At 40.7% G+C, this 19,147-nt stretch overlaps 1 protein-coding gene across 1 annotated transcript; it reads right to left on the bottom strand.

The window, feature by feature from the left end:
* Positions 1 to 140: 140 nt before the first annotated feature.
* On the bottom strand, positions 141 to 12,777 carry PGAM5 (PGAM family member 5, mitochondrial serine/threonine protein phosphatase). The gene is made up of 7 exons (XM_032199105.1): positions 12,736 to 12,777; positions 10,947 to 11,320; positions 7,616 to 7,794; positions 7,060 to 7,185; positions 5,866 to 5,954; positions 5,423 to 5,553; positions 141 to 3,472 (listed from the first exon to the last, which is right to left on the bottom strand). Exons 1-7 carry the CDS (start codon positions 12,775 to 12,777, stop codon positions 3,322 to 3,324), a joined length of 1,092 nt encoding a protein of 363 aa, XP_032054996.1. The 3' UTR covers positions 141 to 3,321.
* Positions 12,778 to 19,147: the final 6,370 nt, after the last annotated feature.

Genomic DNA, 19,147 nt, shown 5'->3' with positions numbered 1-19,147 from the left:
CGCTTGCAGTGGGCCACACAAAGTTTTTCTTCTGGGATTTCTGGAATGGAACGTATTTTAACTTCTCTTTCTAAGTTTATTTGGTGCAACAGCTCTGCACTGTGGAAGAACATTCCTATTTTAGAAATTAATTATTTTTAAAAAATAAACACTTAATTAGATCTTTCTTTATAATTCTTTTTCCAATAATCTGGACATTAGGAAAAACATTTTACTCAAATGACTGTCATTCAGAGATATGCCAGACAACAAGCTTGGGGTGGGTGTCATTCTTCAGCAGACATTTAAACAACTGTAACTGACTATGTTACCAAGTATATTAACTTGACTTTTTCATATTTTTTTCAGTTGTTTGATGCAGCAGTCTCTGTGGTCTCAAACTACTGTTGGAAGGCTCAAAATTCCTACAGTTTTAATTAAAAAGGTTTGGGGGGGAAGGTCAGTAATTCAATGTAAATTATGTCTTTGTCATTCTGGAGAAATTATTCAAATGATAAAGGGAAGCAGTTGCATGATATCAAGGTAAAGACAAAGTCATAGGGAAAGGTGCTAAGCAGATATCTGGCCATTCTTGATTTGTCATATGGCAATGCTGCACTTTTGATAAGGGTTTATCAGAGCCAGGAGACTGATACTAACACAGTAGTATTTTTTCCTTTTTACGCTTTGCTTTTTTTTTTGTTTTAATATTTAAATGTATATTACTGTTACGTATGTGTATACACACACATGAAACCACACTAAGACACTTCCCTACCCTACCACCACCATACCCTGCCTTCCACTTTGTAATTTTGTTTTGGTTCAGTCAAGAGAATATTTTTTTATTTGTTACATAATTTGCATTACTCCAGTTGTACTGCATTTTAAGAGGGAATTTTTCTAACAATGTATTTTCTTCGTCTGTTTAAAATAGGAGCAATTTATGTAGCGATTGATCAGTCACCATTGTGAAGTAAAGCTCTTCCACACAGAGCCTGTGGAGACACTATATCAGATTGGAATTGCTTCAGTTTACTTTTAAAGGTGCAAGAGATCAGGTTTTTTTTGTTGTTCTTTTTAAATTAGCCAAGTGTCATGTTAAAAACAAACACAGAAGTTACCCAGCTTTCTATTCAAAAATAAATGAGTGCTAAAAGTGTCACAATGTATTTGCTTAATGGGGCATAGTGGTAAGTAGGTGGGGTTGATACCATGACACGGTTAAATTGCTCATTACTCACGTCCTTTGTGTATGTGCGCACAATGAGGTTTGATTATTAAGCCACTACTTAAGTACTTTCATAATCTTTAAGAGAAAAGAAATCTGCATACAATAAAAATTATCTTCATACTATCTTAATTTGAAATTTCATACACACCCCCGTCAACCTTTTTAGTGCCACTAAAAAAATGTTGCTAATTTCTGTACCTGTGCAAAGATGTTCTGTACGCGCACTTGGGGTGACCACCGCCAAGAATGGGGAGAGGGAAGAAGGGAAAAGAAAGCCGTTTCTTCCACATGTGTAAATAAAAAAAGTGCACTTAACCTTGACCTTTAGAAGACTTGTTAACACCTTTGCGGTATGTACATAGTGTGTGGAATTTTCGTCTTACTTGCCTTGGTGTTCCCGTTCCATGTGCTGGTAAACGACACAGCATTTTACTAATCAACTGAAGGGACAAGAAAGAAAGACAGACCAGTTATTTTATTCAAAACTTTTAAAAAGTTAATAGACAAAAACTGATAAATTATTCTCATTGCATCAATGAGACATACATCACAAGGGTTTCCTGCTGCCCCTGGGAAACGTGCACTACGACTACCGTATTTTGTTCCCTACCAGCCCCAGTTTCCTTTAAGTCATTCTGATGTAGCAGTCCTGTATGAAACGAGCCATTAAATCTTGTCTCGTTAGGTTGTGTACCATGATTATGCCTCAAAGCTCTGACAGAAGTGAGCTTGAGGTTTCTTCAAGATTTTTGGGATAAGAGAACCTATAGGACATGTAATGCCTTACTTTCACCGTACTGTTGGAGGTATACTAGCCATCACCAAGGCAGAGTACGCAAACAAAGAAAATTTTCAGTATTACAGGCATTGTACGCAGACTTACTAGCGTGGCTCAGGTGCCCATCAAACATCCTTAAAATGAAGTGCTTCTGAGCCTTTCCCTCAAAAATAACTTAGTTCTCAACCACGTGCATTTTTCCTAGAACAAGTCCAGCAGTGTCAAAGTTGTACAAGGGAGCAACTTAAAGCATTCTGTCTGATGTTTATACTCGCACTTTGGCCAGACAGAACATCCCACAGATCCTTTTTCACTATGTGAGCAACAGCAGCTTTAAGCAATAGTTCGCTCCAACACTGCAGAACCTCTGACCTGTAGTGCCATTACCTCAAACTCAGTGCTGTTATTTCTCTACTCTGAAATCATGGTACCAAAAATATAAAGCAAGGGGGGAAAGCAGGAAAAAAATGGAAAAAAACCAACTGTACTCCTTGCAAACTCAGAGTAAGTAAAGAACGCACAGATAACTGCTTTACATTCCTTCCATCTTTCTGCTACAAAACTCACCCCTACGTCCTTCTACAGACAAGTTTTAATTAAAAAGACCTTACAAGACTGAAAAACATTGCTCAGAACAGCTTAAAGTACTCACTGGGGATGCAGGAACACTTAATCTAAGCAGCAGTTAATTCTAGCACCGCAGCTCTGAAGCAAATCTTTTTTTACCCTCTTCTCTTTACAAGGCCCAGGCACAGTTTACACGAGCTTTTAGGGGGCAGAGGGAAACAATGAGACAACATAAACATACATCCTCAACAGCTTACAAATACTGAAGCTTTATCCCTTTGTCCTTCAAACAGCAAAATACCCTCAGTTTGTCACTTCCTCTGCAAGAGCTGGAACAAGCTGGCTCATCTTCAGTTTTAGCTGCAGTGTGATAAAGGCTGCTCTTTCCAGTTCCCATATCATTATTTTCCTGCACAAGAAAAATATCCACAGGAGCAAGCTTTGGTTATAGAAGTTCACAGGGGAATAAAAAGTCCGTGCTCTTGTAGCTGCTGAGCACATGGACATTCAATCTTTTTGTATTCCACAGATCAGCTTCAAGTTTTGGGGAATACTTGAGGACTGGACAGCTTCAGGCTTAGAAAGATTTCTTCTTTTCTGGACTGAAAGGCAGATATGAATAAGTATGAAGGAGGCAAGGGGCTAAAGGACATTTTAAGACAGCATCACATCTTAACAGATAAAAACCTAGTGGTACTGTAGCTGAATGTTCTAGTGCAAAGAGTCTAGAGGCAGCTCCTGGGTAGCCAGCTGTTTCACTCATTCAGGTGCGCGTGATTTTATCTGGAGGCATGAAACCTGTGTCACCCAGTGTTCGGAGTGCCACTCTTCCATTTGGCCGTATCACCAAGTGAGTTATACTGCCATTGTTAAGCGACATTCGCAGCCAGCCTTCTGGGGGGAACTGCAATGCTCTATTAAGACAAAAAAGAAAAAAAGGAAAGAAAAACATTACTGCTCGTTCATCAACAGTTATATTAACATGAAGTTGACAGCATCACCTTCTGTTCCAGATAATAAAAAAATGGTCATTTTGCAGCTTGCATTCAAATGTCCTACAGAGTCAGCTTTGCAAAAAAAAAAAAAAAAGAAAAAGTATTGTTTTTGTGCAACAGATACCAAACTGCAGTTTTGGTAACTGGACCAGTGTCAAGAATACACTTCCGTAAGTGGATTCCAGCAGATGGATGTGATTAATATAGACAGGATTAATTCAAACTGACAGAAGGTAGAAGCTCTCGTGGAGTCTGGTAGCTGGGAGTGCTCTGAGCAACCCAGTACCAAACAGGATGACAGAAGCTCTATGCGCAGCTGGTCATTAGGCCAAGTGCAGTAGCACAAAACCCCGTGCTGTTCAGGACAGGTAGAGCACACGGCTCGCTTCTCCCCAGTAAGTCTCCCCAGGAGACCACAGGCATAAGCAGCACACTGCACATATGCACCTACCTCTGTTGGGAAGGCTAAAATAGCATAACTAGTAACACCAGAGAAGAGGTGAGGTACTGATATACAGTTGGTTCTAGTTACCAGCATAGAAAGAACTCACCAGAACTGTTTTCATTAATGATATCGTTCCCCAGAAGAGAAAAAAGAGAGAACCTTCTGCTTTCTGTTCAAATACGGTCTCACAGGTCTTTTTAGTCTCCAGCTATACTAAAATTCCTAACTGATAAGCCTCAGAGTTAAACCACTTGCAGTAACGACTCAAGAAAATAATAACTTGTCTCAAACATCTTTTGTCTTAGATACTGAGGAAAAAAATGGTTTTTGACTCTACAACAGTCCTTTAGAAAGTCTAAAAAAAAAAAAAAAAAAAAAAAAAAAAAAAAAAAAAAGTAAGTAACAGCTACAGTCAAGCTAGTCTCAAAAGGAACACTATATGGATTGCATGTAATTGTTATCAGATAGCCCATAATGGTAGATATCAAAGGTAAGGTGAAAAGAAAATGGAAGAAATAGCAATGAGAAAAAGTATAAAGTATTTCAGAAAAAGCCTAGGTAGCAGAAAGACGATCTCTTTTGGCACAGGGAAGAATACTCTGTGTACCTGATCAATAATCTTAAGTATAGCAATTTTGAAAAGCTCTAAAGCAGTCCACAGAGCAGACAGGCTAGCATGTAACTAGCTCAGCTAAAATAAGCTAACCGAAATTGTTGCAGCTATTGATCAGATTAAAGTTTAATCGTATCTATCCTGCTCAAGACAAATTATCTAACAGATACCACTTTGCTGATGAGGAGAAAGAATAAAGCAGATGCAAGCGACTGGATAGGGAGACAGGAAAAGATCCAGAACTGTTTTCTCCTTCACGGGCCACCTTGATGTTAGTTGAAAGATGCCCTCTTCCCTCCAATCCAATACTGGATGTTTTGCAAAAACATACTAATACAATTTGAACATAATACAAAAAAGAAATCAACTAATAAAGAATCCCCAAAACTAAATCAATCTTTCATTATTTAAGACCAAATTCATATCACCTCAAAAAGAGGCATCCAGTCAGATGCTCTATTTGTCATCTTTTCCAACAGTCTACACAAAAGTATTATCTTCAGGATTGTGTGAAGCAGAAGCATGCGGTATTTAAGAGACTGTTCAGACGCACAAAAGTTATCAAGTCTCACTGATTTGGCCATTTTCACTTTCACTGTAAAGTGTTCTCATTTTCACATATTTCCTATATCTCCAAATTCATCCTGTGAAGTTGCAGGAGCAGTTGCTCACAATGCAAGCACTCATCTCCAGCCACCTCAAACGCACAAATCAACACATCACCAAGCTCAGCAGTGCAATATGCCAACATGATTTCAGCAAAGCTATGACCTTCTGAAGAACAGGGATGAACATGCAATGCAACACATACCTGCAGACAATGTAGCGGATCACGTTGGCATGACAGACAAAGATCTCGTAGCTGTCTTCTTCCTGCTTTGCATCAGCTCTATGAATGAAGTTTCGAAATGCAGCCTCAATTCGAGCTCCATCTTCGTAATACTGCTAATGGCACAGAGTTCAGAATTAAACATAACTCAGAGCAGCATGCGCCGTTATCTGCGTTTGCAGATGGGCTACATCTTCTGTCAATTTCTTCTTTAGAGGGGTCCACACTTGAGGCTCAACTAACACACCAATTTTTAAGTTATTTCACTGGTTCTGTACACTTACTGAGGAGAAAGAAACTATGCAATTATCTAAGGTTTATGATGAAAAGCATCAGCTCAGATACCATGAGCTATAGCTTTTGTCAATTGAAGTATATTCAAAAATATAAAAATGAAAATAAACAAAAAGTAAGTAAAAAGTTACCACAGCTTCTGGTTTCCAGTGAGAGACTGGAGGGTCTGGTTCTATAGGTGCTCCCTCTCTCAGCAGATCAGTACTAATTTTTTTGACTCCTGAAATATTAAATACACATTCAGAAAGGAGTTGTTACTTCACACGTCCCTGCAAACAGACCCACATCTGCTCAACAGATTTTTTTTTATACTCTTTGAGGAAGCTTTCCTCTCCACACTAAAGACATTTTAGTCTAAACATTTCCCATCAAGGTGCGTACATATCTCCAACACAACTGGTTTGTCATCAGCAAGGTGAAGTTTATTCCAACTGAGAACAGCCAAAACAATTTGGCATAGCAAGTTGACTTCCCAGTCTGCTGCATTTTGAAGAACTGTATTTGTAAGGGTATTAATCTTAATGTTCATGTTCACTAATTAGGCTAATTAATGTTAATGCTACACTTCTGATATGTTAATATTTATATTAATATTTTAGTCTGAGGAAGGGAACTTCTTTTTAAATAGCAGCACAAGCAAGAAAGCAATCACTGATTGTGTAAGAGAACTGACTTTTACCTAGCTATATCTTACTATCTGCTAAAATAACAAAAGAATGCCCTAGACAGAACTATCTACAGTCAACTACCTTTAAGTTTAGATTCTGGTGTGTCTGAGTGTCAGGAAAAAAAAAAAGCGCACAACGTCCCAAAGCCCTGCAAACAAAGCAGCCACTCACACAAATTGCAAAAATACGTATCACCTTTGAGCATGCCACATCTTCCCCTGCAGGTAGGAATAGCCCAGCACACAATAAAGGCCTGTTAGCTAATCCATCGTACATCACTACAAGAACTGGAGTTTAAGGCCCTCTTCTCGCCTGCACTATTGCCCCCTGAGACCAAGTAAGGACTGAGACAACCATGATGACCTGCAACAGCCCTTGCTTTACAAAATGCCTAAGAGAAGAGTAACCAGGAGAGTTATCTGACAGGAACATATACAGGCACCTGCCAGTCACTCAGAGAGGCAGCTCCCACTTATATTTTTTTTAAGATAAACTGGAAACCAGCAGAATTAGGGGTGTTAGTTTCTTTACAGACATATTCACATAGGTATAGAAGTTGGCTAAAGGCTCAACTACACCTTAAGGACAAGCTTAGAATTTTACTGGAAGCAGTTCTAAAGATCATAAGATGCTGAAAAATTAACAGAAGTCACTTACCTGGAAGGTATTTGCTTATAATTTCAGTTGTTTCAGTTGCTCTTGTCATGGAGGAGTGGATAATCTGATCAAATTTCAACCCCAAGCTTGCAAGCCTGCGTCCCGTCAATTCAGCCTGCTCTCGACCTTGAAAAATAAGGCTAGATCAGGAAATTAATAAACACAACCCACTGTTTAAAGAGAAACCTAGCTCTGTAACTACCTTTGAGATAAGATTAAGACAAAAGCCTTAGCCCTGGAGAATTACATCGGCTAGTGTGAAAATTTGCTGAAAAACCTTAAAAGAACAGCAAATTTCATCTATGAAGTTTCTTTAGCATTAAGAGTTCTTCAAATGCCTAAAAGCACGTTCTAATGTTTGGATTTAGAGGATCAAAAACTGAAAAAACAGATTTACTTGTACCATCTTTCTGACACAAAGGATCCAGAAAGTGGATTAAGCTTTGGCAGTGAGACTGGAACAGAGCTGAGTTACCGACCCGTACTCATGAGGACGGCAGCTCATGACAAGCACTTTTCTTAAAATAAGAAGAAAGATGTTTTTAGTAATACATACCAAGTGGGGTCAGAGTTCTATCTTTATCAGCCCGGCCATCTAAATTGTATTGAGAATGACGGATAAGGAAGATGTGCCTGGTGGCTTTTGCTTTGCAGTGATCTAAGCGGGAGGCAAGCTCTTCTTCCCCAGTTTCTTCATTTTTCTTTTTGAGGTTGATCAGAGCCAGTGGTTCACGCCTAAACACACACATTTAAAACATCGTTTTTAGATAGGGGAAGCTAAAAGACAGAGGAATTCTACAGATGAATAATCTGACTTATAGTTGAAGAACTAAAATTGACGTTTTAGCCATGTATATTGCAAAACTGATTGAAACCACCATGCTAGAACTAAAAGCCTGTGTTAAAAAAAAATAAGGTAAGTTGATGCCATGGGTTAAATGTATAATTGACAGATACATTCAATAATTTCAAACACCACCTCTAAATGAATTCTAGTGATTAAAAAAGCAAGCAATGAAGAGAGTTAAATCCTAGTATAAACAGATGATGTCCACTAAAACACACAAAAGCTACAGTCTGTCTGGAACAAGAAGATTATAAACATTACTGGGGACTTTATATTGAACTCCTGATGATTTAATAATCATTCTCAAAATTTTCAGTGAAAAATCACAGGCACCCTGGTAGGTTACTTGACAGGAAAAAACAACCAGGAATTACACTCAGGAAAAGAAAAAGAGGTGTCAACTGATTCCAAAGCAATTAAAATGTTTCACACCTGTAAGACCCTGTGATAAACTAAGCCTACAAAATTTGCACTTTATCAACCACATTAACTAAAACAACAAAACAATATCCTAGAAATATTTTAGCTTTTTGAAGTGCACTCAGAGAATTATTTTGTGCTTTACATTAGGTCACATGAGGTCTCTCCAGGAACTCGTTTTTTTTATTTTTAAGCTTGAAGCATTCATTTATACTTTCAACTTTTTAAATCACTCTCTGCCCTGAAGCCACTTTCATCTTTCTTCCATTTTGTCACGCTGCACACCAACCTTCCTCTCTGCATACCATCCGTTGCCCTCCTCTTGCACATCACCCATTCCTCAACAGGACACCGGGCAGATCTTCTTCCCCTCGTCCCCCCAGGGAGGCAGATTAGCGGCACAGATTTCCTGCTGCTGACACCAACGCTGCACTATCATCATCAACCCTGTCCAAATCTGCCTCAGATTAGTCCCCTGGTCCCCTCCCTGCACTGAGCCTCTACCCGTTAATACAAATCCACTACTATGTCTCTCCATCTCGGATTATAAAATGCTTTCCCTTGATCTTACTCCTAAAAGAACAGTTAAATTTATTCAATCCATCACAGATTTCACTTCTTCCATTATTATAATTAAACCTGCTTCTGTATCTGTTAATCGATTTTAAATCAAAATTATAGTTTTACTCAGTTTGAGGCAAAGTAAATTGGTCAAAGAGAACTGCCGCCTCACATACCTGCAGTTCAAGGATGGCATTCGCCATAGTAAAGACAAGATTTCTGCTAAAGAATGAGGCTCAGCACCTTCCTTAAACCGCTCCTAACATTCAGCAAAGCATTAAAAATGAAACAACAGCCCAACAACATGAAGTTCTGTTGCTATTTCACAGGATATGCCTTTTCATTCAGTAGAGATGATGTTAGAAAGATACATTAGAAAACTGAAAAAAATGTCACGAAAATTCAAGCACACTTGTAAATGAACATAAGGATTAACTCACCTATGGCAGAAATGCCTGACAAGAGATACCTGAGTGAAGGTCCTGCCCTCTCATCCCCCAGCACCTCTGCAGTTACTTTATGCTAACATGTGCTTTAACAAGTCATGAGGAGATAACCCAGCTTAACTACAGTTTTAGCATAAACTATTTTTTTTTAATTTAAAAAAAAAAAAAATACAAGCAGGAAAACTGAATACTGCTAAAGCTTATCTTCACTAGGTTCTTTTAGGCTGCTGAAATTCACAAATTGACAAATGGAGCTTTCTGCACTCCCTCCTAAAAAAATCCCCAAAGATCATAGCTGGACAGAACTTTGCTGAAAAGCAACAGCAATATTTAGGACTGTCTTTAAGTGCAATTAAACAGCAAATGCCATTTAATCCATGGCAGTGCCCTTTTCACCTCTCTTCCAGGAAGCCCTGCATGTCACTGAAACACATCAGTCGGCCTGACAATTTTTTAAATTCTTGTAACACACTTAAAAATCCAGATATTTCTAGTTTTATTCCTCATAAAACTATTTGCAAGAACCATTTAAAAAATGAAGCCACAGAATTTAGACAATAATTAAAAGCTTTTATTCTCCCCTCCCACACCAAGCTTTCCAGTTAATAGGCACTTAATTAGGACACCTTTCAGATAAAGTGCTGCCACGTGAAATGAAACTGTAACTAGTCTTCTCCCAAAAGCGAACTGTACAACATGCTCCTGCATGTACAGGAGACCCATGCAACACCCTGGGTGTATCACCTGGTCGGATCAACAGGATGTCTGTAAGTACGGTATCTGCATTCTTCTGTGTCAAACTTCAGAAGGATGGTTGTTAAAAGTATATTAATACATGTGGTTATCTGCTCACAGAACCATTCCCCCAGCCTGCCACCCCAGAAGCGTATTTATAAGGCATTTAACAACCTCACCCCAAAGTCAGAACTGAGATCTCAGCCAGGTACTGCCAAAACCATACAACAGGCGGACAGTGAGGAGCAGGCAATGGGGACGAACACGTGAGGGTCACCTGCATAACACACTTCCACCACTGTTTGCACACTAACACAGTGAGGCAGGACGCTGCCCTTAGCTGCTGTTAGCTGTCACCCCGCTCATTTACCCGGCAGCTGTGACAGCTCCCCCGGCCCTAACACAACCCCTGCACCCAGCTCAGGGCCAGCCGCCAGCAGGAGCAGAAGGGCCGGGACCTGCAGCTACACAGGCAGCTCCGGTGCCTACCTCAGGCTGACTTTTGAACGAGGTCAAAATGAAAATTAACCGCTTATTTAACGAAAATCGGTTTGATTTCTGTAATTGGGCTTGTAGAGGCCCCTATTTATACAGGCGTTTCATCCTAGAGCATCTCAAAAAAAAGAGAAAAACGATAATAATAAAAACCCAGGACACAACAAAAGCCTGTTAGTGCTCAAGTTCGGCTTCACCACGATCGCAGCGGAGCCTGACCCGAGCGTCCCCGGGGCGATAACCCCGGCACCTGGCACCTGAGCTCAGCCCGCACCCCCTCACCGAGCCCCCGGTGCCCCTCGGGCGGCCCAGCCCCACGCCGAGCGGCGCCCCCCAGGTCCCCCCCACACCCCCCGGTCCCCCCCACGCCCCCGGCCGCTCACCTGTCCCAGTTGCTGTCCCAGTAGCCGCCGGTGCCCCCCGCTCTCTCGATCCAGCCGGCGGCCGGCGGGCAGGAGGCGGCGGCGGCGGCGGGCGGCAGCAGCAGCAAGCCCTGAGGCGCGGCGGGAGCGGCGGGCACGGCGGCGGAGGCCCCCGGCCGCGGCTCGGCGTCGCCTCCCCCGCTCCGAGCCGGCGGCTTGCCCACGGCCACGGCGGAGAAGAGGACGGAGCCCCCGGCCAGCCCGCAGGCGGCCAGCGCCAAGGCGCGGCGGAACGACATGGCGGCGGCGGCGGCCGCGTGCCTCGCCTCGGCCTCCCGGCGGCCCCGCCCCGCACGGAGCGCGGCGGGAGGCGGGGGGCGAGGCGCGGCCGCGGGCTCCCGTCAGCGGGGAAGGCCCCGGCCCGGCTCCTACCCCGGTGCCGGTCCCGGTCCCGCTCCTCGCGGCTCCGTGTGGGGAAGGGCCCGCTGCGCTGCCCCGAAATGGCGGCGGAGCGCGGAGGGGCTTCCCCGGCGCTGGCAGAGGAGGGCCGGGGGAGGCTTGGCCTCGGTGGGATGCTGCGGCGGGGGGAATGCCCGCAGCCGGGTGGCTCAAAGGAAATGCACCGCGTGTAGGTCAAAGGAAAAGCACGTTAATTAATGGTTCGCGGCGACGTGAGCTGCCTCTAAATTACCGTGCCTGGGTGCCGCTGAAGTCCATCCATAATAGCATGTGTTTGTTTCTGCACCAGTCAATTTAGCTTGCAGCAATCGTGTATTACTTCATATGTACTTCCTTCTCTTGTTTTCTGAATCAAGGAAAAAGAAAAAAAAAATCTGTTGGTCAACTGATAAATTCGTCTTTTTTTTTTTTTTTTTAATGAAAGCACCCCTTTAAACCTCACCCCAGAAATACTTTGACAAAGCTAGTCTGCTACTGGTATTCGTAGTATTCATTTTTATGCAGAAAGCACTCAAATTCTATCTATATATACAGATATACAAATCGATACACAATATTACTTTAACAGTTGCAGATTTTCTAACAAATAGCCTTAGCAGCAATTGCCCCCTTTTCCATGTCTTTACATGTCTGCAACCCCAAAGACCTATTAGGATCCATTAAAATGAAAAAATGAGTTGCCATAGCTCAGTTAGGATTGTTGGTTGGGCTTGGGTTTGCTTGTTTGTTGTTTTATGTTGTTTTGTTTTTTTTTTGTTTGTTTGTTTCTTTTTTAGACACTAACTTCAGTGTTTTTTTTACATCACTGAAGTTAGTACCATTTTAAGAGGTAAACCAAACTAGAATTTGACATTGCAACTCTGACACATTGGGCCTTAACAGCATACAGACATATTTTTCTTGAGAAGTTGAAGTCTGCTGCTATTTATCACAGCTCAGTAAGTTTGAAGAACACACACTCTTCTCTTTCCTACCATGCCACATAATATTGCTTAGCCAAAGCTTCCAGTAATGTGATTTAACTGCTAAATTTCAAATGATGTCATGATCAATACTTTAAAGCTTTGTAAAAATTTATTTGCAAGCTAAAAAAACACAGAAGTCTTGGGGAAAGGTAAGCAGAGCCTGCCCCTCCCACACCATTTTTTTTTGTTTTTGTTTTTGTTTTCCAAGCTGACATCCAAAAGTCATCGCTGATTTCTACCTCTTAAATTCAGAGTTTGGCAAATGCTGACAGAAATCCTACTGAATCTGTGTCTCAAGATACCAGCAGATTTTAGAGATGCCATTATTTAGACTGCATAGTTAATTATGCATTCTTATCATTCCCATCCACCTGCTGAAACCTCACCTCCCTGCCCACATTCCCCATACTGCAAATGGCATTATTCATGTTACGCCACTTACATGCCAGCTGGGTCCAGAGTTTCCAACAGCCAGATTTCAGTCAGTGTGATTCCAGGATAAGCTCCGTTGGAGCCTGTTCCCTCTCCACAACCACCACAAATCTGCTCTGCCTGCTCTCAGAGCTAATGCGCTCCTCATTCTGCAGGACTTACAGCTGAACAACAAGCACACTGGGCCTGCTAAAGAAGTTAAACCAATTTCCAGCTTTCTCAGCTGAGTGTCTTTCCCCTGTCCACCACTTTGTGTCTCTGCCTCACACATGTATGGATGGTGTGGACAGAGAAATAGATCCGACTGTATTACAGGTCCTTTCACTCTTGGACATTTTACAGATCAGCCGTGGCCCCCACAGGGCAGACAAATGAATCAGAAACCCTGATGGAAATTGCTACAGACTAGACCTAGATTTCATTTGTTTGTTTTTCCCCTCCTTTATCCTTCTTGCCTGCGTTCTCCGTATTTAAGGTATTGATTTCTCTTTCTTCTCATACAGCTTTAAAAGTGTAATTTTATTATTTTTCTTTCGTTCAGCTTGGAACTAGCCTAGAGGCAAGTGTGTGTAATTATGCTATATTTATGCTGTGTATGTTCTTTCTTATCCAGAGCCCCAAATGAAAAAGTTTATTTTCAAAACTTCACATCCAAATCTTCATAGAGAGCACTGTTCTTTTTCCGCAGCTGTCAGTCACGCAGCTTCCTGCAGATGACTTCTGAATAGTTCCTTCCTGCATAATTCCTTTTCTTTTATGCCCCATAACACCCTTTTTCCTTTAACTGTCCCAATTGTATCCTATGCCTCTTCCCTTGCAAGCTGCCCTCTGACCTTGAATCCCAGCTCACGTGTTTTACCTCTAACAACTCATGGAAGGGGGAAGCCTGGGCAAGATGTCTGCGCACATCAAAACTGCACCGGATACCATCACCCGCTTGAGGGCAGGGACAGGCTGAACCTGGATGGGACAAACACTACAATTCTTGAAGAGTCTCTGAGTTGCTTGAACTGAGGTCTAAAATTATATGTCTCAGTTTGCAATTTCAGTGTTACTCAAGATGCACTGATTGCACAAAATGTCCAACACTTCAGTTCAAATTCCCAGTTTAGACAAAGGGAAGTTTCCCGTGTGCACAACTGGCACCAGCTGATACCGAGGCTGAACACAGCCCACTGTCAGAAAAGTCTGAGACTGTTGTTAAGCAGTAATTAAACCTGTTTCCTCAGCACAAATGTTTTGCTGAAAGACTGGTAAATCTCACTGCGTTAGAACAGGAAAATGGATAATATTGATTGTTTGCCTCAGAAATGCCTTCTTTGCCTCAGAATGCCTTCTGCATTTTGGATGTCATTCTTCTGTGATAAACCACCATCAGAAATCTCCTGTGCGGATGCTCACATTCCAGTTTATTTTTGGTTGCCTTTGGTACTATTATACTTACACACTTTATGTGCAAAAGTCTTTTGAGATTATCTTAGATTTTGACTAGTAAGTTCAGAAATGTTATTTTAAATTAATTATTTACTGTTTTGTATAGCTTGTTGTTCAATTAGGTTAAAAAAAACACACTAGAATAACTTGTGTTACCACTAGCTCCATAAGTAGTCCTGCACTACATTAATAATTACTTAACTTCTCGCTCTTTGTTGTATAGGTAGGTTGTTTTTGTTGTTGTTGTTAGTTTTGTTTTGTATTAATATTCATATTGCTACTATTCTAATCCAGTTTTATTGTGTTGTGTTTCATCTGTGAACAGAAAATCCACCTAAGAGGATAACAACCAACTGATGGTACCCACTAATGGAATTATTCTGTTAGCTAAACCAGTAAATGTTTGTGCTAATGATGCCATAGGTCCAATGCTCAGGGATGACTCCCAGTGGGGTTATTCCATTTCTGTGGCTAGATGCAGAGATACCTTCAAGGCAGGTGCCCAAGGCTAAGATGGCCTATTAACTATGTTGTGACTGGAATAAAGTAAATCAGAAAGCCAGTACGGTTCTCAGAAAACTTAGTATGGATGGGACCTGACAAATGATGTTGGTTTCCCCTGGCAGGCAGAAAAAACTTATGGCAACAGCAGGAGCAACAGCAGTTCTCGGGGGTAACTGCACTGCAGAAGGAATACGAAGAACTTCTGTTTTCTGGATCTCTGCAGGGATGCGTCATTGCTTGGATGTTTTACCATTAGCTACAGGGAGAGCAAGAGCAGGTCCCTAGTCTAAAACTGGCAAGTAAAATTTATGAACTTTCAGGCATTTTTTAAAACAAAACAATTAAAGTAATAAAAGAGCATTTGAAATGAAGAAAATGTGTTTTTGAAAAGCCTATTCCATGACCCCAGGCACATTTACTCACAATATATCATCTTTCCACTGTAACAAATACAGCTGTAAATTTATTAGCAAAAGAGAGAAACAGAGAGGGAAGAGAGAGAGAAAAGGAAACATTAGGTCATTGGATCCAAATGTATTCAGACATATACTGTGGGCTTACTGCTGGCCTTCTTAAAGGAAATATTGATGTCATCCTGGCTTCCTTCAAGTCCAGCAAAATTTAAATGATAGACTAGCTTAAACTATTGGGTTATAAAATGATGTCTACTTGAGCTCACTTAATACATTTTTAGAGAGCAAGAATACTGCTTTTAAGCAACATTGGTTTGCATGACTTAACCAGATTAAAAAAAAAAAAAAAGTAATTTGAAGCTGTGATAGTGGCTTTGTGACCATATCTGACTGCTTTGCTGAAGAGTTTAACACAACTATGCAAGTACGGTGTTGGTTAAATACAGTACAAAATCTAGGGAGATTTTGCTGTGAAAGGAAGTCTACATACACTTATGCTAGCAGTGATTCAGATCTTGAATTTAATCTAGGTGTTGTGAATCACATGCTAGAGGATCCTTCCGCTCTCTTTTGGCCACAAAAATGTGAGAGAAGCTCATTTAGGATGAAAGACTTCTCTTCCCCCAGACACACTCTCCATAAGCATATTTAAAACTACATTTTACCTTATCTAAGGCAGAAAAAGTCACTCATGAAAGATTAACCCACTTAATTTTAAGCTCACAGTCACCATCTTTGCAGCTGAAGTAGAGTGAAAGGAATTTCTTTAGCAATCTGAGTATCGCTGGTAAACAGAAGTACCTCGATACCACTGTGAGGAACTGATCTTCTTTCCCAAGGCTGTCTATTTCCTTACTCCTTTAGTAAGGAGTAAGCCTCTTTACTAAACTGTGACTAAAGTCTTATTAACTCCAATAATTTAAAATTAAAAAAAATCCCCTTGTAGATTGTCCCAGAATGATTGAGACTACAATGACAGGGCAGCTTTAGGATAAAAGTGTGTCTTCTGCATATTAGCATTATGAAGCCTTTCTCTCTGATGGAAAGTGTGAGAAAAGAGCTGCTACACAGAGTGAGAATAAAAACTTTCTGGAACACTCCTTCATAGGAGTTACCTGCCAGTTCCTAAATTGCTCTAAAATCACAAGGGTAAGTGCCTTGAATGGGGCGTTGCAGATTTTTTGATGTCACCCCATCACATACAGAAAATAAAAGAGATTTTCTTATTACAAAAGTTGAGCAGACACTTTTGTGTTTTCAGATTTAGGCACTTATCAACAAGTCCTTCTCAGTGACTTAGCTTTTAGGCATTTAAAACCAGAACACTTCAGTCTACCAAACACACAGTTACAAATCAGAAGACACACCAAAGTGTATTTGTGAAAGGAAAGACTAAAGCAAAGCAAAAAAAAAAAAAAAAAAAAAAAGTAATTTCTAACCTGGTAAATTAGTTATATTAATACAGTCTCTAGACTTTCCATTAAGCAAACATCCATTTCTGCCCCTAAAAAAAATATTCATGAAACTGAGGGTTTATAACAAAAATACTAACACTGCATTATCTAAATGTAATGCTCTAATAAATAACGATGTATCACGCCAGAAGGGTTTAATTGGAAACAGATGGTCTAAGGAATGGAAACATAAGCAGAGTATTTTACTGTAATCACTATCCAGGAAACAAAAAAGGATTTGATATTATTGCCTCAAGAACAGCTCTGCCCCCCAGCCTTTTTGTCTTAGCTAACACTAAACTTACTTTGCTAACGAAGCACAGGTGCTGTTGATAGCTCACAACAATGGCACACCGTTCAGGCATTTTTCTTAATCCTGATTAGCAAGTGAGAGTTAGCACTTGCTGCTTTTGCAGAGTTCAACTAATCTCTCTTTACAACCAATTTCTTTACTTTTTTTTCCTGTTTTAGAAAACAATGAATTTGGAGTTGCTATGAATTTCAGGGTTGGCTTCTGTTGCATTTGATAGTGTGAGTCTCTACCAAGCATGTGGTTTAGGCACCACAGTCCAGGCCCTAAACCCTGCTCTGATTTCAGGTGCATTGACAAGCAATTATAAAACCTGATCTGTGACCTTCACTTAGCAGGGAAGAGAGCACTCTGCTTGCAAAATCAGGTTCTGAGAGGTACACAATAACACAGTTTAGGGGATTTCCAGTTTTAATCATCCCTTAATGCTTTACAGAAAATACAAAGGCAAAATTCTAGTCCTCTCAAAATGCATGTTGCAAAATGTTCCTCTCTGTCAGGAGCTGGTTCACATCATCCCTGCTTTACTTCAAAAAAATCACCCTTGCAATGAGCTTGGCACAGACTGTCTAAACCCTGCTGCTCCTCTTTGGAAACAAGCATTTAAATGCAGTGTTTTCACATACAAGCCCCACTGAGACTATGTAGGAAAAAAAAAAAAAAAAAGGGGGGGATGAAATAGTTTTTTGGTGAAGTGATGCTAACAGCAAGTCTGGAGAACCTGCAAGATATTCAGCTACATACGTGTCATTCTCTGCTGGTGACACGGCAGAAATAGCAGCTGTTGCTGGGTTCTTGCTAGACGAGCTTTCTGAACACCACCCCCGTTTTTAGAGACACTAAGACCCATACAAAGCAAAGCACTTTCTTAGAGCGTGCCTGCCTTGTCTAAAAAATTACGTTTGCAGAAGAAATAATGATCTTGACAGACGTTTTTTTCAGGTTTGGATGTTTTTGCAGAGGTGGTATTTTTGCATTTCAATCTTTTCTCTGTAATGCTGAAGAGTATTTTTTTCTTCTTCACCTCTCACGAAAGCTCAGAAAATCCCATAAACAGGTGCTTACTGTGACTTCAGGAGCTTGGGGCCTTAAAAATCCCAAGCATACAATGATCAGTCCATATAGCTTGAGAATTAAGATGTATTAATGGGACATTCAATTGTTTAAATACAGATGTTTGCTTAAGTGTCTCATTACAGATTAGTTGCACCACCTAGTAACCTTGGTGCAAAACTAGGAGCAGGGAATTCTGGAATATTAATTGCTATTCTCTTCATTTAGTGAGAAACAGCCTGACAGCGTTGTTCTGGGAGCTCCACAGACTGTCTGAACATAGAGCAGATGTGGATGAGTTTCAGGCTGTGTTCATTGGGCTTACAGCTCTAGGGAGAAAGAATACTGATGGAAAGGTGAATTTGTCCCAGTGACCGTATTTCTCAAGAAAAATGAACATAATGTACATCTGTGTGACTGATGACACAGAAATAGCCTTTCCTCTCCTGATAGAAATAAGCACGTCACTGAGCAGTGCTGTTTCCTGATGGTGTGGCTGAGAGCCATCAGTTCCAAATAAGAGTTAGTACTGTTCCTGTGTCTGTTCAGGGTTTATTTTTGCCTAAACACAAAATGCAAAGGTCAGGACTGAGAGCCTAATCTGTTACAGCAGTCAGCACCTGGAATAGTTCAGCTGAATCTTGTGGAATTATTCCAAACTTGCATAAGTATAGTTGAGACCTGTCCTACAGCATAACATCCCCACCCCAGATCTAAATCTCCTACCTGGGAGTAGCACATACTGATTTTATTTCACCTGAGGTTTTGGGTTGTGATTTATTTATTTATTTATTTATTTATTATCAACAAGGAGAAAATTATGGAGAGCATCTTCTCATATTACAAATGCTCATTACTACACATTGTCTTTCTGTCTCATTCCCAATACTATTAAGTGCAGAACCTAATTATCCCCATTTATAAATAACTTTCTTCATCCTATCTCTATCCAACAATGTTTTGGCAGGCATCCTCAGCAGGAGATTTGAAATTATGTCCCTGCCAAAAGCTATTTCTGCTGATGAATCACAGCACACACACAATTAAAAGGCTGTGGTTCTTATTATACATATCTACACGCATACATATATACGTAAATAGTGTGTGTGTGTAGTGATGTGGAAATTCTGTACAGTATTTGCCAAACATATCCCAGTGTCAGAAGTGGCCACCTGGCTTCAAACTAAGTCTGTTTCTG

The sequence above is a fragment of the Aythya fuligula genome, chromosome 17, assembly GCF_009819795.1.
Source record: "Aythya fuligula isolate bAytFul2 chromosome 17, bAytFul2.pri, whole genome shotgun sequence".
Lineage (NCBI taxonomy): Eukaryota > Metazoa > Chordata > Aves > Anseriformes > Anatidae > Aythya > Aythya fuligula.
The sequence above is the reverse complement of the archived record's forward strand: the minus strand, read 5'-3'. Positions and strand labels throughout refer to the sequence as shown.